Source organism: Myxine glutinosa, chromosome 11 (assembly GCF_964187855.1).
Source record: "Myxine glutinosa chromosome 11, kmMyxGlut1.1, whole genome shotgun sequence".
In the NCBI taxonomy this organism is placed as follows: Eukaryota; Metazoa; Chordata; class Myxini; order Myxiniformes; family Myxinidae; genus Myxine; species Myxine glutinosa.
Genome location: NC_136271.1, coordinates 1,212,482 through 1,238,161, shown reverse-complemented (window position 1 = coordinate 1,238,161; position 25,680 = coordinate 1,212,482). Strand labels below are relative to the sequence as shown.

General features: G+C 45.0%; 1 protein-coding gene across 5 annotated transcripts in view; it reads right to left on the bottom strand.

Annotated features, from left to right (window-relative positions):
* Positions 1 to 25,680, bottom strand: part of LOC137436347 (coiled-coil domain-containing protein 85C) — a 189,302-nt gene that overhangs the window by 11,348 nt on the left and 152,274 nt on the right. Inside the window, exon 6 of one of the 5 annotated variants that reach the window (XM_068130043.2) lies at positions 1,257 to 1,318. The exons of the other annotated variants lie outside the window; for them this stretch is intronic. Coding sequence (XP_067986144.2) covers positions 1,257 to 1,318 — 62 coding nt within the window. The remainder of the gene's footprint in view (positions 1 to 1,256; positions 1,319 to 25,680) is intronic. 5 annotated transcript variants of the gene reach the window in all.

Sequence of the window (25,680 nt, the reverse complement as noted above, 5' to 3'; positions counted from 1 at the left end):
CTTGCAAAGAATTTCCAAAAACAGGTGTGAATATAAGATGCCGCACAGGTAAATAAAACAGCAACAAATACAGCCCCAACAATTGTAAAAAAGACAAAATAAATATATAAAAAGAAATATCAAGAAATATACACCAACAACTGGGAGAATGACAAAAGAGCAGGTAAATACAAAAAAGAATTGGACAGAGTGGGACTAGACAAATAAGGATCATTGGAATGGTGAAGAAGAGGTCAGCTCAACTGGGATGGAGAAAAAATCAAAATAAATGTCCAAGATCAAGGACTCGACACAAATGGATTTTTAAATATCGCGGGACTGAGCCAGATGGACAAGTGTAGATTCTGCAAGACACAAACAGGAAGTACTCGTCACCTGCTCTCGGATGCAAAAAAACTATTGGCAGAACAACTTTACACACAATGGCACAACAAAGTATGCAAAGTGATTCATTGACAAATCTGCAAAAATGTAAACATCCCAGAACCAGAAAACTCATGGAAACACGAACTAAGGGCAATCATTGAAAATGAGGACGTCGTGCTCACGTACGACCTGATGATTCCATCGAGCGTGAACATAGAAAATAAAGCATTGCGTCCGGACATTGTACTCGGGAACAAAAGGAAAATACAGCATTGATGGTTGAGATATCAGTACCCAGCGATTTTGGCCGAAACAACACAGAAATCAAGAAAATGACCAAATACCAGGACCCAAAAATGAGATCAAGAGATCTTGGGAGCTGAAGAGCATCGACATTGTACCAGTGATAATTGGAGTAACAGGAATGATGAAGAAGAACCTCACTGATATTTTAAAAACCATCCCTGGGAATATTACCACAAACAGACTACAACTGGAGGCGATCTGGGTTTGGTGAAGATCCTGAAAAGAGAACTTGGAACAAAACTCTGAAAAAGTTGCACAGCTTGGTCCATGAACCGTGATCCCTTACAGAAGAGGAGGTGGATACGTTGGGTCCTGGGAGGACTCCGTTCTACCTCCTGAAACCCACAAATGGAGATAACAACCAACGATACACTCACAGCCTATTATTCTTATGAATCATTATTATTATTATTACCAGAGAAATACCCGTGCTAAGCACGGGTGGGAGGCCAGAAGCAAACAGGCAATGCAGATACGGTGAATGCTAAAGCATGAAACCAATAAATTCCACATTCCTGCAGCACCTTCAGTCGCACGTCAGACATGGACAGCAAGTTCGTGAAGGACGTCCATGAAAAACGTACCTGTTCGCAAACAAACGGGTACGTTCACGTAGAGAAACATCGATCGTGGGTCCGTGGCGAATCTGCATATGGCGATGGCAAAATATCAGAAATTGAAGGTTTAAAAAAAATCTTATACAATTCATATAAACATCCGTTGAATCACATCACACGCAAATCATCAAAATCTAAACAGTATCTTTAGAATTTCAATAATAGTCCGGCAGCTAAGCTAAATATAGCATAACAATTGTGCATTTTGTGAGGAAAGCACCAAATTTGGCACACTAGTAGACTATCATATTATGAAAAGATCTGGATATTGGGCCATCTCAGATTCAGAGATTTGATTTTTGCAAGATTTGCAGATTTTGCAGATTTGTCAGCTGAGATTGCAACGCCAGGGACGGCCGACTCCTTCCTGCGAGCTGCCCACGTCACCCGCACAAGAAGAGCTCATTAAATCACTGCAGCGGCACTGCACATCCTGCAACACCGTGCGTATGAACGCCACTGTATGACATATGCTGATGATGCAGAAGACCTGCCTGAGTTCGAAGACTGGTGTCACCAGAGGAGAAGACATTCCCAACTTTCAGTACTGGGCAACTGTGCTGGAACTAGAGATGTTGGTACTGGTCTACGTGCGTTCTCTGCGGCAGGCTTCATTCACGATGTACCTCGATGCCCTGACGGAAATGGTCCCATGGTTCCATGCCTTAGACCACACACACTATGCCAGGTGGGTCCCTGTTCACCTGAGGGACATGGTTGCACTCCCAATGAAGCACCCAGATGTAGCCAGAGAATTCAGGGCTGGCAACTTCACTGTACAGAAGACGAAGAAGGTGTTCTCTTCGATCCCAATCGAATCGAAATCTTGCAAAAATCAAATCTCTGAATCTGAGATGGCCCAATATCCAGATCTTTTCATAATATGATAGTCTACTAGTGTGCCAAATTTGGTGCTTTCCTCACAAAATGCACAATTGTTGTGCTAAGTTGCCCCACTATAAAAGCCACATCACTGTTCATATCGGTAAATATTATTCCATCGTCTTTCAAATCGTGATCGATACACTATGATCGTGATGATCGTGATCGCGAATCGTGATCGATAATCGTGTTCACAATCGCGATGTCGTATGTACTCCCGATACGTGTACCAAATTCCCGATACGTGTAACTGTACCAAATCAACAGTTAAAAGGATTTTGAGCCAATAGGTGTTACGGCCTTGGCAAGATCGATGGAGACAGCGATCTGTTAGATCTGATCCTCCTTCATGCCACATCCGATCGATGCAGCCATGCAGCGATCGGTGCAGTCGTTTGTGCGGCACACAGTGCAGCGATCGGTGCAAACGTGGACTCCCACACTGCCACATCCTGCTGATACTTGCTCCCGCATGACGTTATTTTCCCGGGTGCCGCATAAACGGCTGCACCAATCGAGATTTAACGGATGTTTATATAAATCGTTTAAAAGAAAAAAAGCCTTAAATTTCCGATATTTAGCCTTTTCATTTGGGCCTCCCAATTGAAGCCCCGCCCATAGGGCGGGTACCGTTTCTCGACGTAAGAAGACGTCACAATGAGAACAATGAACGTCATGCAAACGCGAATGTTATGCGGGAGTCCAAACCTGAGAATGCTGGATAAAGCTGAAATTGGGAAAACGAAATAGCCTATTTTACTCCTGGGGATCCCAGGATTACCCAGCCAAAATATCTTTGCGATCGGTTCAGCAGTTTTTACGGTACCTTCGAACGGACAGACAGACAGACATTTGGTGAATTCTAGTAAGATTATTAATATATACAAGTGTAGACCGGCTCCTTGCCTCACCACCCATCGTCACTACAGAGGAACGGGCTTATTTTAACTGAGGATAATTACCTGACTGTACGTGAGTTGCTGTGTTGTCATGATTTCTCCCAATCATCATACAAACATGTCTTCTGTTCTAATTTATTACTTGCAAAATCCAAGATTTCAAAAGTATATTGGTTGGTCTTGTGTGTTATTCTGTCTGTTTGTCTGTCTGTCTGTCCATCTTTAAATTGCCCACAGGTCACAATTTTAAATCGATCTTCACGAAACTTCCCTAAATGGTAGAGTTGGTCAGAAGGAAGAAGCCTATTGATTTTGAGGTCAAAGGTCAAAGGTTATCTTGATGTCAAGTTTCTAAAATTGTCATTTTTCATCTGATTGACTTGAAACTTGAACATGATTTACATATCGAGTCACTAGTCCTTGAGCCAGACCAAAAGTAATGCTCCGGCGGGGGGAGTAATTCTCATTATGATTTTCCATTAGACCAATGTCTCAAGTGTCAGAAAAGGTGTGATGGACATCTGAGAACGGTAGCTTAGTGCCCGGATGGACGCCATCTTTGAAACCACCCAGCTCGAAAATGCCCATTTGGTGGGGTACATTGTTGCACGTGTATCTGGACTTCTATACTAGCTATCGATGTGCGGTTGACGACTAAATATACGTCCGATGTGTACCGTCTAAATAAAAAATAATATGAAGCATTTTGTTTTAGATTAATTATTATAAAAATCAATTATCGAAAAAAAATCATATATTTTTCAATATTTTATTATTAGACTTGTACTTTTTTTAGTGAAACAACACTGGTATGATTTTCCAAATTATGCATTGTGCTACACCGTTTATCTGTCTATAAAAATAACTCAAAAACTAAAACATATCATCCACCACGAGTTTACAACAAATAAATGTAAAGAGGCATAAAATGACTTAGGCCGCCGCTGGCATTATCTATTCTGACGATAACGCAAGTTAGGAATGTCGTACGGAGAGGATTTTAACACCATACGATATCTAATAAGCAGGCGGAAATTGTTACATAGGAAATCTGCACTTTGGTGGCCATCTTGGATTTCAAAATGGCCGCCAATTATATTAATTATTCATTACTAGAGTTTGGAAAGACGTATGGAGCTGATTTTAACACCATACGATGTATATTCCTAATAAGCAAGCGGAGGTATCATTGAACATGTCATGTTTTAGTCAAATAACACCGGTATGATCTTCCAAATTATACATTTTGCTAAACCGTTTATCTGTCTATAAAGATTTTCAGGCAATTTGGCCTGCATTATAATAGAGAACAACATATGCTATACAATATACAGTGCACACAAAGTTAATCATCAGAGTCGCCATCAGAGTCATTGGCATCCTGAGCCACGATAGCATCATCCTGCACCATGTTGGAGCATCCCTGCAGCTTACACACAACAGTGCACTTCAACCCATTCAGTATGCAGGAGCAATCTGACGGTCGACACGTCCTTCTGCATGTGCATGAGATGAGATTCAAGACGACATCTGGAGCTGGTAGACCCGCCATCCATCGGATTGTGAGCGAACCGCCATCATCGAGTTCCCAACCATGTCCTGCTGATGGTGTTGGGACGTCTGGTAGGTTTTCAAGGCTGCGTCGCCAGATAGCCGCCTGATAGTTGGCCCTAAGCGTATGCTGCATCAAGGAGTCTTCACAAGGCGGCAATTGTCCAGATTCGATCTGGCCCTTCTTTGCACAGAACATGTGATAACGGAGCGAATTAACACCGACGATCTTCGTGTTCTTGGCGTACAGCTGACACGTGAAGGCCTGAATGCTATTGAAGACGTCTGTTGGTACATTCCACGAAGATCCCAGATCTGTGAATGCTTGAAGATACAGCTCATTCGCTTGCACAAGCTTCAAAGCCTTTATCTTTCCTTGGCTAGCCAGAGCACTCACAGTGTCACACCCGCTCCATGCATGAAGCCCTGGCAATGCACTGCAAACTCCAGACCCCAATACCGCAGCCAACTTTCCAACGTCGATCATTCTGACTCGAACCTTTGTTCCTCGTCTGATGAAGAGCTGACTATCGATGGTTCTGCTGAGATGAAGACTGATGATCAGAACGTCGGTGTCATCTGCCACTAAGATGATCGTCTTGTAGTGGGTAGCGGCGTGCTTTGCGTGGAGAAACATACGCGTGTCTGCTTCCTCGTGGCTACATTCGAGTGCTTGCACCAACTTCCACCTATCGCGGGTCAGTACCAGACATTTTTCACCACATGTGGTGACATACAGTGTTCTGTTGCCTAGCTTTTCGCGATTTGTTTCATGTTTCCACGACTCCGCCAGAAACACAACCAGTTTCTCCTTTGTCTGGCTGCAAGCAAGGAGACGCCGCCAGTTCATGATTTTGTGTGCGGGTCTGATCTCGCTGAAACTGATGCCTTCATTTGAACCGCGGTTCACACGCTCAGCTGCTTTGATGGATTCTTCTGTGTATGTGTCAAAGACAACATCGATGCGCTCACTGCCTTGACCAGCGTGAAGCGCTGCAGCAAGGATGCGGTCAGATAGTTCTTCGAACGTGTCGTTCTCGCCATGCATCTTTTGTATGAGAGCCATCGCATCAATTATTGTTGCACTTCGCTTGTCAACGTTCTCGGCTGGTTCCACAAGACCTTCCATGTGTTTCGCAAGTGCAGCTTTGTTCGTTTTTTTCATTGACCCATCAACGTTTGCCAAAGACCATGGTAACGGCCCTAGTGGGTGACAAAGGACAAGTTGCATGTCGAGGTTCCTTGTCTTGGCGATGAGTATCATGGTGGCAAACAGTTGTCTGTCAGCTCTCAGGACGATCTCCTTGTTTGTGCCCTTCACAACTTTCTGCTTGATCTTACCAAAGGTCTTCAAGTTTAGCTTGTTCAATATGTCATGAAAGCCTGTTCCCTCTTCAAGACGTTTCTGGAAGCTTTGATACGCCGCTTCCCCCTTTTGCAGGGTGTTGAGTAGGTCATTAGAAACGTCCTCCCTCGCAGCCGCTCCGGTAGATATACTGAGAAGACATGACGGATCATCGGCGAATGGATTGGTCCAGTCATTTTCCAGTAGATCACAGATAGCTGTGACGCCAGACTCATCACGTTTGATGCGAGAAGTAGACAAGTCAGGGTGCTTGGCGTGAGATGTGTCGCTGCCATTCACAAGGATAGTTTCTCGTAGTTGCCTCAGTGCAGTAGCCCGATTTTCTGCAGTTAGATAGTATCGTGACACAGCCCCTTGTCGAAGACTAAAACCTCGTGTTCCTCCAGCTGTTTGCGTATCTTTGTTTACTGTTTCTTCTGTTGTCTGATCAACAGCGATTCTGGCAAATGGATTCCCTGGTCTAAGCTGTACGGAGAAGTAGCCTTGATTGAAATGCCTGTACAACTCGGGGCATGTTTCGTGGAGTTGCGTCATCTGTGCATAGTACACTGGTAGATATCTAGCATAGTTCACCTTGTTCATTGCGAAACACCAAGGGATCACTCTTCTGACACAAGCCAAGTGAAGCATCCAGTCGCCTTCTCTATCCGCACGAATCAACCCCAGCAGGGTCTCTACCATATCAATATACATCATCCAGAAGCGAGCCAGGTCTCCATGTTTGGTTCGCAGAAAATGTAGGTATTTCGCGAACATGTCAAAGCTCTGTACACATGAATCATCATCGAGAGCAGCAGCGAGAGTCTCGTGGCAAACATCCTCCTTGATGCTGCGAATTTTGAGGTCAGTGCTTCGAATCTGGGGTTCCTTGTCAGGATGATTGCTTTCTATCCACACCTGGAAGCCCTTCCAAATGATGCGCATTAGTGCCTCGTACATCAACTTGTGGAGTCGCACAGCACGGTTGTATTGCTTGCCTTCCAGAACCCTGTTGATGGAACCTTCAGCGATTACTCCTGACTCAACAGCTACATCCCGAAGGCCTGCAGCTCCAAACATTTTCCCAATGCTCGACATGAAGTTACAGATGGTATGGAAGTTCCCCATCATGAGCACGATTCTTCCATATCGATCGACATCTTTCCATGCTATTTCGGTCGCCTTAGCAAATAGTGCCTGGTCTAGCACCACCGGTATACGCTCAAGCTGAAGTGATGACTTGATGTTCAGAGCTTCTCTGAGGATTTCTTGCACTGTTGCCATATCTGTGGCAGGCGCGTTTATAGTCGGCAGGTAGCCAACTACATCTTCCGTCACCTGAACACGATCTCTAGTCATGATGTTGAAACCAGTCCACAAACTGATTGTCTGGTCGCATGGTTCCAGCATGCGAGTCATAATCCATACGTGATTTCTTCGCCCGTTTCGCCTCGACACCGGCCATCTCAGCTGAAAGAACAAAAAGACTGACGTTAGATTACTCCGATATCCGAAAAGCTCGCCAGCTTACATAGACATACTCATCCAAGTCAGTGAACATGTTAGATGGCGCCACAATACAACTCTATAATAGAGTTGTATGTGGCGCCATCTAACATGTTCACTTTTAGTTCTTAAGCCACCCCCCCCCCCCCCCCCCTCAGAAATTAATCAGGTCACCGCAACAAATCTCAGACTGAGATATAGAATATAGAATATAGATATAGAATAGACTGACGTCACTTTCGGCACTGGGTTCTGTGGGTTGATTATCGGCGGGAAATTCCAACTGACATAGTTTCGGTTTGTGGAAAGTGCATGCCTTTTCATATATTTTTTGTGTACACTCGTGGTGGATGATATGTTTTAGTTTTTGAGTTATTTTTATAGACAGATAAACGGTGTAGCACAATGCATAATTTGGAAAATCATACCAGTGTTGTTTCACTAAAAAAAGTACAAGTCTAATAATAAAATATTGAAAAATATATGATTTTTTTTCGATAATTGATTTTTATAATAATTAATCTAAAACAAAATGCTTCATATTATTTTTTATTTAGACGGTACACATCGGACGTATATTTAGTCGTCAACCGCACATCGATAGCTAGTATAGAAGTCCAGATACACGTGCAACAATGTACCCCACCAAATGGGCATTTTCGAGCTGGGTGGTTTCAAAGATGGCGTCCATCCGGGCACTAAGCTACCGTTCTCAGATGTCCATCACACCTTTTCTGACACTTGAGACATTGGTCTAATGGAAAATCATAATGAGAATTACTCCCCCAGCCGGAGCATTCACTTCAAAATATGGCCGGTTGGCTCAAGGACTACACGACATAAGGAAACCAACTATTTTTAAGGTCAAAAATCAACTCAAGGTCAAACTTCTAAAATCAGGTTTCCTCTGAACAATTGTCCAAATTCATCCTATTAATCTGAAAATTAAACAGCAATTGCATAATGCCTCACTGAATTGGGAAAGCAACTATTTTTGAGATCAAAAGTTCAAATGTCAACTCAAGTTCAAACTTCTAAAATCATCAATTTTCATCTGAAAAATAATCAGTTTTTATCCGATGGAACCGAGCTTTGATTAAGATTGTCTATTGAAATATTAATGAGATGGTGATGTATCCAAGGCAACTTTTTTAGTGTTGTGTAGTTGTGATTTTGCAAGTATCGTGCTCTGCATGACGTCTTTCTTGTTTGTAATATGGGTGATATTATTTATTTGTAATCAAAAAAGGTCCAAGTGGTGTAAAGCTCTAAATGGTCAAGGGTCCAAGCTGCCTAATCGGTCTGAAGGGTGCAAGTGGTCTAAATGGTGTTAAGGTCGAAGGGGTTAAAAAGGACTTTCCAACACCAACACTTTCCAAAACCAACGAGGGGTGTGAAGGCTTAAAGGGTAGAAAAAGGTTGGAAGGGTGTAGGGATCTAAAGGTGTTTAAAGTATTGAAAGGCTATTAAAGGTAAAAGTGGTCTTAAAGGTCTTGGGGGTATTGAGGATCCTGGGGTCTCATGGGTCGAAAGGGTCTTACAGGTCTTTTGGGCCTTCAGGGTATTATGGGTATTCAGGGTCTTCTGGGTCGGTCTTTAAGGGTCCTTGAAGTATTTTGGGTCATTGGGGCTTTTGGATTTTTGTGGCTTCAAGGGTCTTGGAGGACTTAAAGGGTCTTTAAAGGTCGAAAAAAAAAAAGCAAAAAAAAAAAGCACTCTAAAGGGTCGAAACGTATATTCCAGCAACACATCATTAATATACGTATGTAATTAATAGACAGGATGCAACTGGCATTCAAACACCGGCGTTATAAATATTGTCCAATCAAGATCAAATTTTCACCACAAACTACTTTCTTCAATAGGAATAGGGGCAGGCTTGTGGAGAAATGAAAATCCAATCTTCAAATTTTTGGACCACCCTAAACAATATGTATGTATATAATCAGAAGAAATAAATAAGTTATGGACGTAGCTTCAAGACGATCGATCTTTTATTCTAATATAAGCTTTTGGGCAAATATGCCTTCTTCTCAGTCTACAAGAACAGCAGGCATGCATATAAGACAGGCCCTTATGGATCACATACATGTGTGTGTATATATATATATATATATATATATATATATATATATATATATATATATATATATATATATATATATATATATATATATATATATACAGTCACGTGAAAAAGTAACTACACCCCATGTAAGATTTTGACCTTTTCAACATATTTCAACATACAGCTATTTGATCTTCATTTCAACAATATTGATAGATAAAGGTGATATATTATAACAAATATCATGAAACATTTATGTTTTGTAGTCCATTGTATAATTTAAATAAACATGAATGCAAATTTCGCATGTGGAAAAAGTAAGTACACCCCAAAATTTATCACTACTTCAAATACCTAAAATTAGAATCAGGTGCATCAACTCAGGTGCAAATAATTAGAACATCGTTAGAGAGGATCTTGGAGGAACCTGTCTTATTTAAACCTCAGACATTTGGTTTGGTTTGCTCTTTGTTGTTGAAGTGTGCGGCGTCACCATGCCTAGATCAAAAGAGCTCTCTGAGGCCTTCAGAAAGAAGGTTATAGATGCCTACGAGTCTGGGAAGGGATTTAAAAAGATCTCCAAACAATTTGAAATCAATCATTCGACTGTCCGGAAGATCATCGACAAGTGGAGAAGATTCCAAACAACTGCCATCTTGTTCAGGCCAGGCCACCCCAGCAAGTTCATCCTGAGAGCAGACCGCAAGATGCTGAAAGAAGTCTCAAAGAACCCCAGATTGTCATCACAGGACCTACAGGTTGCTCTTGCCACTGTTGATGTCAAAGTGCACGAGTCTACCATTAGAAAGAGGCTGCACACATTTTATCTACATGGGAGGTGTGCCAGGAGGAAACCTTTGCTGTCCAGAAAGAACATCAGGGCAAGACTAAAGTTTGCCAATGAACACCGAGGCAAAGACCAGCACTTCTGGAACAATGTGCTCTGGACAGATGAGTCAAAGGTAGAGCTATTTGGCCACAGTACCAGAAGACATGTTTGGCGAAAACTAAAGACAGCATTTGACCACAAGAACCTGATACCAACTGTAAAGCATGGTGGTGGAAATATTATGGTTTGGGGCAGCTCACCATCATAGAATCCACTATGAATTCTTCATTATACGAGAGGGTGCTTGAGGATAATGTGAGGCCATCTGTCGGAAAGTTGAAGCTCAACCGAAGGTGGACCTTGCAACGTGGCAATGACCCTAAACATACCAGTAAATCCACCAAGGAATGGCTGAAAAGAAAGAAATGGAGGGTTCTGGAATGGCCAAGTCAAAGCCCGGATCTAAATCCCATCGAGATGTTGTGGGGGGATTTGAGACGAGCTGTGCATGCAATTGTGCATGCTGTGCAACAATTTTTTGTTGAATAAATTATTGCAAAGTCAATTCTTCATTGTTTTTTGTTCAATTAGATCACCTTCCTCTATAGATACTGTTTAAATGAAGATCAAATATTGATATGTCTACATATGTTAAAAAGATTTTAAGAACATCTATTGGGGTGTACTTACTTTTTCCACATGCGAAATTTGCATTCATGTTTATTTAAATTATACAATGGACTACAAAATGTAAATGTTTCATGATATTTGTTATATTATATCACCTTTATCTTTAGGTTTCCGGTTTCCGGTTCCTCGGGCGAGTGAGGCGTGCTTCGAGCTCTCCACGGCATCGAAGTTTAAGTGTTTTCCCATTCTTGTCTTTGTCAAATTTCCACTGGTTATTTTGCTGTGTACGTGTTATTGTGTGTTTCTGGTTGGTATTGGTTTGTAATTCGTACAAACTTGTGTGTAATTAATCGTTTTCTGGGTCGTACCTCGTGCGTGGCCTGGTAACTTGGGGCTTCCCTCCCCCCGTCGGTGTTTTGTTGGTTTGGGTTATTTCCTTCGCTGTATTGCTTGTTTCTTTTATTTTATTTTATTTTCTCCCCCTCACCTCACCTCCCTCGACAAAGAATTCTATATTGATTCTTTCTCTCCTCCCGGACACGTGCTTGTTCGCTCTCCTCCTCGTCTCGGCTTGTGCCCCGCCCCCTGTAGCTCGTTTCTCTTCCACCTCCGCTCCTTCTTTCTCAAATCCATGTTCTCGCTTGGAGACTTTTCCCAGATTGTTTTTCATGGTTCTGTTTGGATATTGTTGGAATATGTTTAAACCGCAGCCGTGATGCTGACGCCGCCTCCCCCCCCCCCCCCCCCCCAGAATTTCCATGTTTTAAACGTTTCCCAGTGTGTACCCTGGTCAGAATAGGTACACCGTATCCCTGCGTGTCGTAAGAGACGACTAAGAGGGTTGGCGTCAGGAAGGGCATCCGGCCATAAAAACATTGCCTCAAAAAGAGAAACATGACAATTACAACTACATATTGGCAGGGTGCAGCCCGAAGTGGAGATCGGTTTCTGAGGTTTGGGACATGGAATGTAGGGACAATGACAGGGAGATCAGGAGAAGTGGTGGAAGTATTGGTCAGAAGAAGAGTGGACATATGTTGTGTGCAAGAGACGAGATGGAAGGGAAGTGGTGTGAGAATGGTGAAGGGTAGGCAGGGACAGAAATACAAGTTTGTGTGGCAAGGGTGCCTGGAGGGCGTGAATGGTGTTGGTGTCCTGTTTTCTGAGGAGTTTGTAGACAGTGTGGTGAGTGTGACTCGAGTGAGTGATAGGTTGATGATGGTGAAAATGATGATTGGAAAGCTCTTGGTGAAGGTCATTTCGGGATATGCTCCGCAGGTTGGTCGAAGCAATGAAGAGAAGGACAAGTTCTGGTGTGCGATAGAGAAGCTGATGGAAAACGTGAAAGATGAGGAAGTTGTTGTGGTGGGAGGAGACCTGAATGGACATGTGGGAAGGAGTATGGATGGTTTTGAGGGAGTTCATGGGGGTTACGGATATGGTGTGAGAAATGGAGAAGGTGAAAGGATTTTGGAGTTTGCTGATGGAGCTGATTTGTTGATTTGTAATACTCAGTTCCAGAAAGAGGATAATAAGCTTGTTACATACACGTCAGGTGGGTCGACGACAACCGTTGACTACCTGGTGGTGCGCAGGCGAGATAGGGGGCACCTCCGGGACACAAAGGTGATCCCGGGGGAGGAGGCTGTTTCACAGCACCACTTGGTTGTCTGCGACATAAGGGTGAAAGGTGCGAGGAGAGCTCGGCGGGTGAAGTACCAACCAAGAATGAAGGTGTGGAGGTTGAAAGAGGTGACAGTAAGGGAGGCATTAAAAGAGAGGCTGAGTAGGGTCGAGGATGATGTGGTTGAGCTTGAAAGTGGTTGGATGTCAATGAAAGCTAGTCTGTTGGGAGCCGTTGGTGAGGTATGTGGATGGACAAAAGGACCACCGAGGCACTCGGAAGCATGGTGGTGGGATGATGAAGTTGGAAAGAGGATTGACGAGAAGAGGAAGAAGTTCAAGGAGTGGCAGAAGGCGAAGGGTACGGGGGCAGAAAAGGAAGAGCATGAAAGTTATAAGGCAGCCAGGAAGGCTGCAAAGAAAGAGGTAGCAAAGGCGCAGGAGGCATGTAGGAAAATGTTCGGAGAACGCTTGGATTCGGAAGAGGGTCAGAAAGCAGTATTCAGGATTGCAAAGCACATAGCGAAAGAGAGGTGTGATGTGATGGGGGTGAGTTGCTTGAAGGATGAAGTGGGACAAATCGTTGTCGACCCAGATGGAATTAAAGGAAGATGGAAAAGATATATGGAAATGCTGTTGAACACAGAGAATGAATGGGATGGCAACATAGAGAGTAACCCAGTTTTAGGACCGGCAGAGAAGATAACTGAGAAGGAAGTGGAGGAAGCGATAAAAGCAATGAAGAGTGGAAAAGCGGGAGGGCCGACGGGAGTTGTGGGAGATATGTTGAAGGCAGCAGGAAGTTGGGGTGTGAAGAGAATGACAGAGATCTGTAATCTGGTGGTGAAAGAGGGCCGCATTCCAGTGGATTGGGAACTGAGTACCCTCGTCCCTCTATACAAGGGGAAAGGTGACCCTCTGCAGTGTGGCTCGTACCGAGCGATAAAGTTATTGGAGCATGGAATGAAGGTATTGGAAAGGGTGTTGGAGAGGAGGAGAAGGAAGAAAGTGAAGATCGACGAAATGCAGTTTGGATTTATCCCAGGAAGAGGAACGACAGATGTGCTTTTCATTGTGAGGCAGTTGCAGGAGAAGTACATGGAGAAGAGGAAGAAGTTGTTTTTTAGGTTTGTTGATCTGGAGAAAGCATTCGATAGGGTTCCACGCAAAGTATTGACATGGGCATTGAGGAAGTTAGGAGTGGAGGAATGGTTGATCAGAGTAGTGATGGCAATGTACAAAAGAGCGCGCACAGCTGTAAGGACGAAGGACGGGAACAGTGGTGAGTTTGAGGTGAAGGTGGGAGTGCATCAGGGGTCGGTACTAAGTCCACTACTATTTGTAGCTGTGATGGAGGTGCTGGCTCAGAACGTAAAGGAGGGTTTACCGTGGGAGTTGTTGTATGCAGATGATCTGGTGTTGATTGCGGAAAGTATGGATGGACTGAAGGAAAAGATGAACAAGTGGAAGGAATGTATGGAGACAAAAGGTCTGAAGGTGAATATCGGAAAGACGAAGGTTCATCCAGATTCATCCAGATTGGCTATTGGAGGGACCATCTTCGCAATTTGTCGTCCCAACATGTCCCGAACGTGCATTACATCTGGAATGGAACAACCTGCCACAGCAACGCATACGACGGCTTACAGGGTCTATGAGACGTAGGGTTGAGTCAGTGATCCGATCACGTGGGTCCTACACACGTTATTGACGCAAAGATCGCTAGAGGTCTTCTCAGAACAATGACTGTACGTTAGAAAACATAAACGTCATCCACACTGTCTGTGATGGACCTATAGCTCCATACTTAAATTGAGGTGAAAATATGCCTAAAATTCCCAAAAAATTTCACCTTAAATTATTCAGAATAAAATATTGCAAACGGCATGATTGTTATGTTTTTATGTGACCATAATATCACTTCTCCAGAAAATATAGCAATAACATGGGTATATTACACTGTTTTGACGACAACAAACTTGTAATGTGCGAGGTTGTAAAAAAACGGGGGGGGTGCTTAACTTAATTCTTTGTGTATATATACATATATATATATATATTTATATATTTTTATTTATTTATTTATATATATATATATATATATATATATATATATATATATATATATATATATATATATATATATATATATATATATATATATATATATATATATACGTATATATATATATATATATATATATATATATATATATATATATACGTATATATATATATATATATATATATATATATATATATATATATATATACGTATATATATATATATATATATATATATATATATATATATATATATATATATATATATATACAGGGTGGGTGGAAAGTCGCTCCCTATTTTAAAGTACTTATAAATTATGTATAAAATGTGAGTGTATTACTATATATTATTGTGCTGTGTTCTTTAACGTTGTACAATTAACTTTAACGTTGTACAACTTTAACGTCTCTCTCAGATGAAGACTGCGACATTCGCATGGAGTTCGGGGAAATCATGCTGGCTTGGCATGAAGACTGGCCCCCTCTCTTCCGCAACATCCTCTGGAGCGACGAGGCGGTGTTCCACGTCGGAGGCTTTGTCAACCGTCACAACTGCCACTACTGGGCAGGAGAGGATCCTGTGGTTTGCGCTGAAAAAATGCAGAATCGGCCAAAGGTAACGGTGTGGTGTGGTACGACGTCGGATAAGGTTGTGGGCCCGTTCCTTCTGCGCAACACCATGAATGCTGAGCGGTACCTGGCTATGTTGCGAGACGAGGTCTGGCCGGTTGTCAGCACATGGGAGAATATCGACGATCTGATGTTTATGCAAGATGTCGCCCCTCTGCATTTTGCTCATGTCGTTCGTAACTGGCTGGATGTCAACTTCCCAGGGCGTTGGATGGGTCGTCGTGGTCCAAATGAATGGCCAGCCAGGAGCCCCGACTTGACACCGTGCGACTTCTTTCTTTGGGGGTGGGCAAAGGAAGAAGTGTACCGCACCAAACCGAGGACATTGGAAGAACTGGAGGACCGTATTCGGGAAGTCATGTCTTCCATCCCGCCGGAGTTCATACTGAAGTCAGTGGACGCCATTCCTGGGCGGCTCCAGAAGCTGGTGGCAAGAGTTGGAGCCCACATTGAATTTTAGAGAAAACTTAACCTTTGTGCCTACCTTTTCAAATTACTTCTTTTCAAATAAATTGATAATGTTCGACTTTTCTTACCAATCTAAAATAGGGATCGACTTTCCGCCCACCCTGTATATATATATATATACAGTCACGTGAAAAAGTAAGTACACCCCATGTAAGATTTTGACTTTTTCAACATATTTCAACATACAGCTATTTGATCTTCATTTCAAAAATATTGACAGATAAAGGTGATAAAATATAACAAATATCATGAAACATTTACATTTTGTAGTCCATTGTATAATTGAAATAAACATAAATGCAAATTTCGCATGTGGAAAAAGTAAGTACACCCTTGGCTCTAACAGGTGGTATTGCCCAATTTGGCAGAAACATCCTCAAGTAGGCGTTTCTTATAACTGTCTACCAGTCTCTGACATCGACTGGGAGAAATTTTTGCCCACTCCTCCATGCAGAATTCTTTCAGCTGTGCGATGTTTGAGGGGTTTCTTGCATGCACAGCTCGTTTGAAATCCCCCCACAACATCTCGATGGGATTTATATCCAGGCTTTGACTTGGCCATTTCAGAACCCTCCATTTCTTTCTTTTCAGCCATTCCTTGGTGGATTTACTGGTATGTTTAGGGTCATTATCATGTTGCAAGGTCCACCTTCGGTTGAGCTTCAACTTTCCGACAGATGGCCTCACATTATCCTCAAGCACCCTCTGGTACAATGAAGAATTCATAGTGGATTCTACGATGGTGAGCTGCCCAGGCCCTGATGCAGCAAAGCTGCCCCAAACCATAATATTTCCACCACCATGCTTTACAGTTGGTATCAGGTTCTTGTGGTCAAATGCTGTCCTTGGTTTTCGCCAAACATGTCTTCTGGTACGATGGCCAAATAGCTCTACCTTGACTCATCTGTCCAGAGCACATTGTTCCAGAAGTGCTGGTCTTTGCCTAGGTGTTCATTGGCAAACTTTAGTCTTGCCCTGATGTTCTTTCTGGACAGCAAAGGCTTCCTCCTGGCACATCTCTCATGTAGATCAAATTTGTGCAGCCTCTTTCTAATGGTAGACTCGTGCACTTTGACATCAACAGTGGCAAGAGCTACTTTTTTTTTTTTGTTGTATACAGAATCGAGGCTCGTGAAAGAGCTAACATTTCTTTCACAAACAAATCAACCAGACAAACAAAATATATAAAAAGAGGGAGCAGCAGACAAGATGGGGAGAGAAGGGGAAGCACACAAACACAACATTTGAGAGCAGGGAGATGTGTGGGAGGGAGAGGGCTTGGGGGGGAGGAGGCGTGGGAAGGGGGGGGGGGGGGTGGGAGAAGTATAAAACACAAGGACACCAAGGACTTCCAGGAAAGAAGTTGGTATTTCAAAAAAGTGGATTTGGGGTGAAATAGTGGGGGTAGAAAAGATCTAGGTTTTGGATGGGGGAAGATAAGAGATGGTGGTGAACAGCTGTTTTAAAGACCTGGAGGGAGGAGTGGGATTGAAGAGTGAGGGAGTTTGTTCCGGAGGCGGGAGAAAAGAGGAATGAAGGAGTGAAGGTGAGCAGAGAGTCTTGATTTTGGCAGTTTACCCATAAGAGGGTTGCAGGCAGATCTTGTGCGACCTGTAGGAATATTTGGGGGACAGAGCCCAGAGAGAGCTGGGGGGGGCAAGGCCAGAGAGGAGTCGGTAGAAGACGGAAAGACCACCAACCTGCCTGCGGTGAGTGAGTGAAAGGCCCTTGGAGTTAGCTTCATCGCGGGAGATTCCAATGATTCTGAACGCTTTGGTTTCAACAGCGTGAAGACGAAGCATACCTGTAGGTCCCGTGATGACATTCTGGGGTTCTTGGAAACTTATTTCAGCATCTTGCGGTCTGCTCTCGGGCTGAACTTGCTGGGGCGGCCTGGCCTGAACAAGTTGGCAGTTGTTTGGAATCTTCTCCACTTGTCGATGATCTTCCGGACAGTCGAATGATTGATTTCAAATTGTTTGGAGATCTTTTTAAATCCCTGCCCAGACACGTAGGCATCTATAACCTTCTTTCTGAAGGCCTCAGAGAGCTCTTTTGATCGAGGCATGGTGACGCCGCACACTTCAACAACAAAGAGCAAACCAAACGAAATGTCTGAGGTTTAAATAAGACAGGTTCCTCCAAGATCCTCTCTAACGATGTTCTAATAATTTGCACCTGAGCTGGTGCACCTGATTCTAATTTTGGGTATTTGAAGTAGTGATAAATGTCTGGGTGTACTTACTTTTTCCACATGCGAAATTTGCATTAATGTTTATGTAAATTATATAATGGACTACAAAATGTAAATGTTTCATGATATTTGTTATTTTATATCACCTTTATCTATCAATATTGTTGAAATGAAGATCAAATAGCTGTATGTTAAAATATGTTGAAAAAGTCAAAACTTTACATGGGGTGTACTTACTTTTTCACGTGACTGTATATGTATGTATATATATATATATATATATATATATATATATATATATATATATATATATATATATATATATATATATATATATATATATATATATTGTAACGAATTTGAGAAAGTGTAAAGAATGTGAGAATTATGGTTTTGTTGTGTGGAAATGTCACCCTCCGTAATGTAAAGAAACGTCGAAGCTCGTCCTCTTAGGTAATTCCATAAACCTACACGCAGGGCACCATATATCCTTTTAAATAGTTAGTCCCTTATTCTATGTAGTTTAAGACTGTGTTTCCCAATAGTTTGACTCTTCATTGCACCGAATTAAATAAGAGTAGGTCCCATCTGCAAAGTGTCAGGTTTGGATGGTTTTCGCCGCAAATGGACTCCATTGAGCACGCGGTCGGTTGGAAGAAGAAAGGCGTGTCTCCACCTCGTCATAGAGGGGAGGAGTGAGCCAGCCCCGAACAACCAACCAAGTATAAGGGGTTTGGCTTGAGAGGGTGGAGGAAGAGCAATCTGGGAGGTTCGCAAAGGTTCAAGGGTGGGGCTTATATAACCCGCGGGAGACGCCCCCACGAGAGATGCGCTGGAGATGAGCAGGTGTGTCCAAGCCGCCGTGATACGTGCCGCGCTGCAGCAAATACGGACTGAGGCAACGCAAGGGGCGCGCGACGCAGCAGTGCGGAGAAAGGAACTTCGCCCGTGCAGTTTGGGACCGCGGGAGTTCGCACGACCGCGGCTCGGCTTTTTGACGACGGTGCCCGACCGTGCCCAGTCCCCGCTGAACCTTCCTTGCCTCTCCAAGTCATCCATCTCCAAGCCATTCATTCCTGCCTGCATTTCCCCGTGTAAGTGTGAATGTTCGTCTGTCTTTCACGTTGTTCTGGGGTATTAATTAAGCTTGTATAGGTAAGCTAATGATTTCACTGTGTCTCCTGCTCCTTCCATTTCCCTGTATATAACCTTGACTGCTCTTTTTGCTTTGGCTTGTGTAAATAACTAATAAATCCTGTTATTTCTCCGTACTTCTTCTTCTTCACATTCGGTCGCTTTAGAGGTTTCCCAATTGGATGTACGCGGCGCGATTCGGCCAACTAATAAATCGGGTCTAGTCATTGGTAACCGGCTCACGGTGCAGTCCGCTTCGCTCGGCGCAACTAATCCATTAGGCTGCGACCGTGAGCGGGGGAGTATTTCCTCGCGTGTCGGGGAGCGCTGGTATTTTAATAGGTAATAGGACAGTTTAGGCCTAATACCCTACCCAGCGTCGACCGGCCGTGGCGTCATACCCCCAGGACCACGTCGGTCAGTCATATAAGCGAGGGGACTAATCCCCCCTTGGTAAGTGGGGAAGGCCGACGTTGGATTCCGTAACAATTGGTAGTCAGGAGTTGGGATTCGAACCTGGGACTAAATTTATTTCGCCCAAATTTTGGACACCAATTGTACTATTGGCCGTAACAATTGGTGTCTGGGAGTGAGATTCGAGGCCCGAACCAATTTTTTTATAACATCAAAAAATTTGGTCGAAATTACGAGTGGTGGAAATTTTGTTTAACATCCCAAATTGAGTCGTGCCATGGAAAATCAAGGCGATCGGATGCAGGTGGGTGAATCAGAAGAGGGGTTAGGGGTAACCCAGGACCACAGGGAAGAAATGGAGGAGAGCAATGAGGAGGTGGTTGAGGGAGTTTCAGGTGCACAAAATGGCGCCCTCGCGCACGTGGTTGGAGAGGCGCAAAATGGCACCTCGCACAAGCGCGCGGTAGCCGAGCCCGCTGTACCAGCGGGTTTTAACATGCAGCCGTTTGACATGCAGCAGTTCATGGCACGGTTCAGCGAATATATGGCAGAGTCGAAGTGCGACAACGAAAAAAGAAGCAGGGAAATGAAAGAAATGGAAGACAGAGCGAGGGCTGATAGTGAGCGATTGAGGAGCCAAATGAGGGACGAAGCAAGGGGTACCAGTGAACGTTTAGACAATAAATTTAAGGGGTTAGACAATAAATTTAAGGGGTTAGACAATAAATTTGAGGGGTTAGACAACGGGATAAAAGAGGTAAAGAATGGGTTAACGGGGCTAGAAAATAGGATGGAAGACAAATTGCGGGCAATAGGGGAGCAATCCGCCCAGGAAATTAAACAAATGGGAGAGCAGATAGAGGAGGTAAAAATCGGGTTATACACTAAATTGGATGCTCAGAGGAATGCATTGGGACAGATGAAGGCAGCATCTACTAAAGAAATGGAGGAGATGGGGGAGGAAATAAGACGAGGTGTAAGCGAGGAGGTCTCGGGGGTACGCGAGGAGGTAAAGCGAGGTGAGAAGCGTATGGAGAAAGAGGTGAGAAATGGAACGGTCAAGTTACAAGGTGGCATAGAGGAGTTGACGCAGGAGGTGGAACAGCTGATGGTGGGACAAAAGGAACTAGTGGAGCAGGTGGAAAAGAACACTGCGGTACTAGGAGGGTTGAAAGCGACACAAAACTCAATCAAAAATGACTTAATAGCGACGAAGAGGGAATGTCAGATGGTACGTGAGGGACTGACAACGAGGTTGGACGAGGTGACGGAGGCAATGGAGACGAAGGACCGGGAGGTGAGGACGCATATAGAAATGGTTAAGGTGGCGTTAGAGGAAGAGATAGAGGGGGCGCACCAGGAAATGAAGGAGGTAAAATAAAAATTAGAGGAAGTGGAAGAGGGGGTGAGTGAAATTAAGAAGAGACGGAGGGAAACTAAGAGGGAGATAAAGGAGAAGGTGATGGAATATGTGCAAGATCGGTGCTCAAATCGTGATGGTGTGCTTGCTAACCAAATAAAGAGTTTGCAGATGGCGAAGGAGGTGCGGAGACGAGGTGCCGAGGTGAGTGGCGGTATACGCAGGAATGTATATGGTGTGAGGGAAGATTCAGTTGGCTTGGGGGTTGGTTTGGACCCGGGTGTTCGTGAGAGGCCGCTGGTAAAGTGTCCGACAGGTGCAGAGTGTGAAGGAGGAGGTGTGCGAGAATGTCCGACTATGGGGTGTGTGAGGAAAAAGTGCGCACCGAGGAGTGAGTGTGCTGTCGAGAGTGAGTTGGTCGTAGTGCGTGTGCGAGGGGCCACATGGAAGCGCGTAGTGGGGAGTGTTACAGAGGATGTAACGAGAGAGTATACACCTGTGGTGAGTGTTATGGAGGGTGTAACGGGAGAGTGTGCGCAAGAGGATGCGCGAGAAAGGTGTGTAACGGACGGGTGCATGAGTACAGAGTGCGCTGTCAAAAGTAAGGGTGAATGCACGACCGAGAGTGGTGGTGAAAGTAGTAAGAGTGACACGGAGTGTGAGTTGGTTGTGGCAGGTGAGAGAGGATGTACACCTGGAATGGAAGGATGCACACCTGGAATGGTAGAGCGTGTATGGGAATGCACACTGGAGTTAGTAGTGAGGCACGTGGTTGGGTGTACGGAGGAGAGCACACCTGTGGTTGTCACAGAGGAGGTGACCGAGGAGGGGGTGCGAAGAGGTGTGTTGGTGAGGTGTGCGAACGACGAGTGTGTGCAGAGGTGTGCGGTGGTCAGGTGTGTGACAAAGTCTGTAAGTGGAATGAGTGTACCTGGGTGTGTAAGAGGAGGTGCAATGACTAGGAGCATGGGAACGGCTGGATGTATGAGCAAGGAACGGGCTGCGGGGTGTGAGCATGCAAGTGGAGCATTGACGCTAAACGGGATAGCGGTTCGATCGACGTTTAGCCGAAGCGGGCCCTCGGTGCGTACCGGGCAGCTTCGTGTGCCGCGGGGACCCGCGGGGATCGTGACCACGGCGGTTTCGAAAGAACTGCCATACGCGATCCACGCCGGGCCTCGCTCTGAACGGCCGCGTCCGTGCTCCGCTAGGCGGAGCGGGCGGCCCGGTCGGAAGGGTCGTCATGGCGACCCCTTTTTGTTCATGGCGACCCCTTTTTGTTGAGGCGTTCCGGCAGGGCGAGATCGGGCCATTGGAAGGCTCCGCGCCGAGGTGGACCTTGGGATCTCGGCCCGAGTAAACCTCCTTCCCTGCACCGAAAGCCGGACGAATCCAACCGCCGGCACCAAACAACCTGCATTCATTGCTCGGCTTTGCGAAGCCGAGCTTTGGAAATGAATTGGCGCACCGAGAGACAAGTGAGTAGACGTGTGATGATGATAGTGTTTTGGACCCGAAATTGAAAAGCAAAATTTGATTGGCAAAGGATTGACAGATTGATGATTGGCAGTGATTGGCAAATTTTTAATTGGCTGGAATTTGGTGAGCAAAATTTATAAATTTATAGTGAGAGATGCCCGATGTGATGGGATGGCAACTCTGCCATCTCTCACAGCGGGGGCAAAGGAGCAGTAGCTGTGGGGTTGGCAGTGAAAACTAGCCCGGGAGGGTTAGGATATCGTGTGTAGGGATCTAGAGAAGCTGACCATAGGTAACGGTAAGGTTAGGTAGTGACAATGATACCTGTAGTGGGGACGCAGGTAGATTAGTTTGGATTATAATGACGAGGGAGCGCAATAGTTTAAAGGGGCGACTGGGAAGCGCAAGTTCCAGAGGGGAGTAGTTAGATAAGATGATGCCGTGTGAGTGTTGGAGGTGTATTCAGAAGTGTATTGTGAAAAGTGTATGAGTGAGTGTTGATATCGAGCAAATGAGGAATTGCGGGGCAATGCTCGGGAGAGATGTGTGTGTGACCGTGGGAGAATTTGGGTGCCTGAGGCAATGGTGTTTGAGGATCGAAAGTGTATTGAGCGTGGAAGTGTATGGAGCAGTGGGTGAGGAACGATTGAGATTGCACAGGTGTGCAACTGAACAGGTGTATGGAGCAGTGTATGAGTGAGTGATGGTGATGTGTGTTGTGTTGACCAAATGGTCCAGGGAGGAAGGAGGGCGCAGGTGGCACCAGGTGAGATTGCACAGGTGTGCAACTGCAGGTGTATGGAGAATGGGTGTGTGGAATACATGGAGTGTGGAATATATGGAGTATGGAATGGATGGTCGTGGAGTGAGTATGGTGGAAACTGTGGAGTGGAGTGGATGGTGCGAAGTTGTGGATGGGGGAAAGGAGGATGGACCCCCATCACGAATACCCGGGGAGGGTAGTGTAAGAGTTAGGTAGAGGGTACAGGTAAATTGTGGTTGGATATTGGCATCTGTGGTGCGTGGTGGAAGAATAATGGTTGAATGGGTGCTTTAGGGTCGTGGAAATGGCTGGGCGTGTGGCCTGTTAGTATGTGTAGTTGGTTGAGCACTCCACCACTGTGAGGATGTCGGCCAGGTGAGGCCGCAGGTGGGCTCTGGGAGCCGGTAGAGTTGTGGATGGGGCCCGAGGATCCAGAGGACAGACCGGGTAGCCCAGTGCCAGAGAGGGCACCGAGTGGGGAGAGCGCCAGAGGGCCTTCCCCAGTTAGATAGGTTAGGTGAGGAGCAGGTAAGCTAGGAGGCAACTACAGTGGTGGAGGTGTGCAGGTGGGTAGACCTGCTGGGAGAGCTACATGACTCAGCCCGGAAATTGTGCAAGGGCACCGGGAGATGAATCGGGGGAGTGAGACCCCAAATTGATAAGCACCACAGTTTGGTCAATGGGAATTGGTTTTTAGAACCCATAGTGTAAGTTGGCCAATGGATTGGCAGGGAAAGACCCCGGGTAGTGTAAAGTGTATTAAAGTCATTTAGGAAGAAGTTAGGTTTGAAATCTCCTTGCACCATCTCCATCCACTCACCTGAGGTGACGCTACTCCACACCATGCCAGGTTGTTTTTGTTATTTTGATTGTGCAAATGTTTGGAATGTGAGATGCATCATGACGTGGGTGTGACATTGTGCTTTGTGTTCCATCTCTCCCTCCTTATGAGGATTGATGATGAGTTGGTGATGGCAAATTTTGGTTGGAGGGATTGTGGTGACGAATTTGTTATAGGGGAAATATGGGGGAGACGTGACAGTAGTGACGAATTTGTAAAGGTGTAGGTTTTTGTAAATATGGGGAGGGGCAAGGGGGGGTTGTGTAGGTCACATGTGGGGGGCGTACGGTAGGGACGAGCATTTCTCACTTCGCTCTCCGTACGCACCTCGTCCTGCATTACCTTGTTTGATGTGTACCCTTGTGACCCTACCCCCTCGCTCACCTGTCTTCTTCCCCCCCACCCCCTTGTCTCCCACCCGAGGACTGTGCGACACTGGGCGTCGAGGGGAGCATGCGGAGGTCGCCTTGTGTGCCAGGACCCTCGCAACCAGCATGCATTGCATTGATGTACCACTTTATGGACCGCTGTTCTGCGGCCAAGTACCACTTGATGGAACCCAGGTTCTGGGGCAGGGCACCTCTGTTGGAGACCGGCCATAGTGGCCAGGTAATCTTGCTTGCGGACCTCGGTAAGGTGGCACCTATGCCCAACAGGTGGACCATCCTTAGTTGGCCCCTGTGGCCCTAAATAAAAAATGGACACTCTGTGCTTTTTATTTCCAAATAGGCATGAAGCAAGAAGACATCGGGAAGAACATCGGCCCAGCAGAGAAGGAGAAGACCACCACCACTTGTTTTTTTGTGTTTATTACAAACAGTAATGACTGTGCACTGGTTGGTGCGTTTGGTGGTTGGTGCTTTTGGGTGCTTTTGGGTGCTTTGGTGTTATTGGTACTGGTGCATCGATGCAATGCATGCTGTCTCCTCCCTCCCAACAGGAATTTCCTTATTTTTGTTTCCCTAAAAAGAAAAAAAATCACAGGTCCTGGGTTGCGTTGTAAATAAGGAATAACGTCACTGTAAATAATGCTCCCCACCGTAAATGTATAGTTTGAAAACCATTCCGCAATTCGGTTAGCTGTGGGTGCAAATGTGTTAGGCAGGGTGCAATGCAGCAGGGGGACATACTTAATTGTGTTTTAAAACTGTCGCACTCAGGGTCAGGTTAATTGTAGAGGGAACTACACCTACGTGTCACACTAAAAGTAAAGTTTTATAGGCCTGAGAACGGGCCTGAAGGAAGGAGGGTGCAGTGTAACGAATTTGAGAAAGTGTAAAGAATGTGAGAATTATGGTTTTGTTGTGTGGAAATGTCACCCTCCGTAATGTAAAGAAAGGTCGAAGCTCGTCCTCTTAGTTAATTCCATAAACCTACACGCAGGGCACCATATATCCTTTTAAATAGTTAGTCCCTTATTCTATGTAGTTTAAGACTGTGTTTCCCAATAGTTTGACTCTTCATTGCACCGAATTAAATAAGAGTAGGTCCCATCTGCAAAGTGTCAGGTTTGGATGGTTTTCGCCGCAAATGGACTCCATTGAGCACGCGGTCAGTTGGAAGAAGAAAGGCGTGTCTCCACCTCGTCATAGAGGGGAGGAGTGAGCCAGCCCCGAACAACCAACCAAGTATAAGGGGTTTGGCTTGAGAGGGCGGAGGAAGAGCAATCTGGGAGGTTCGCAAAGGTTCAAGGGTGGGGCTTTTATAACCG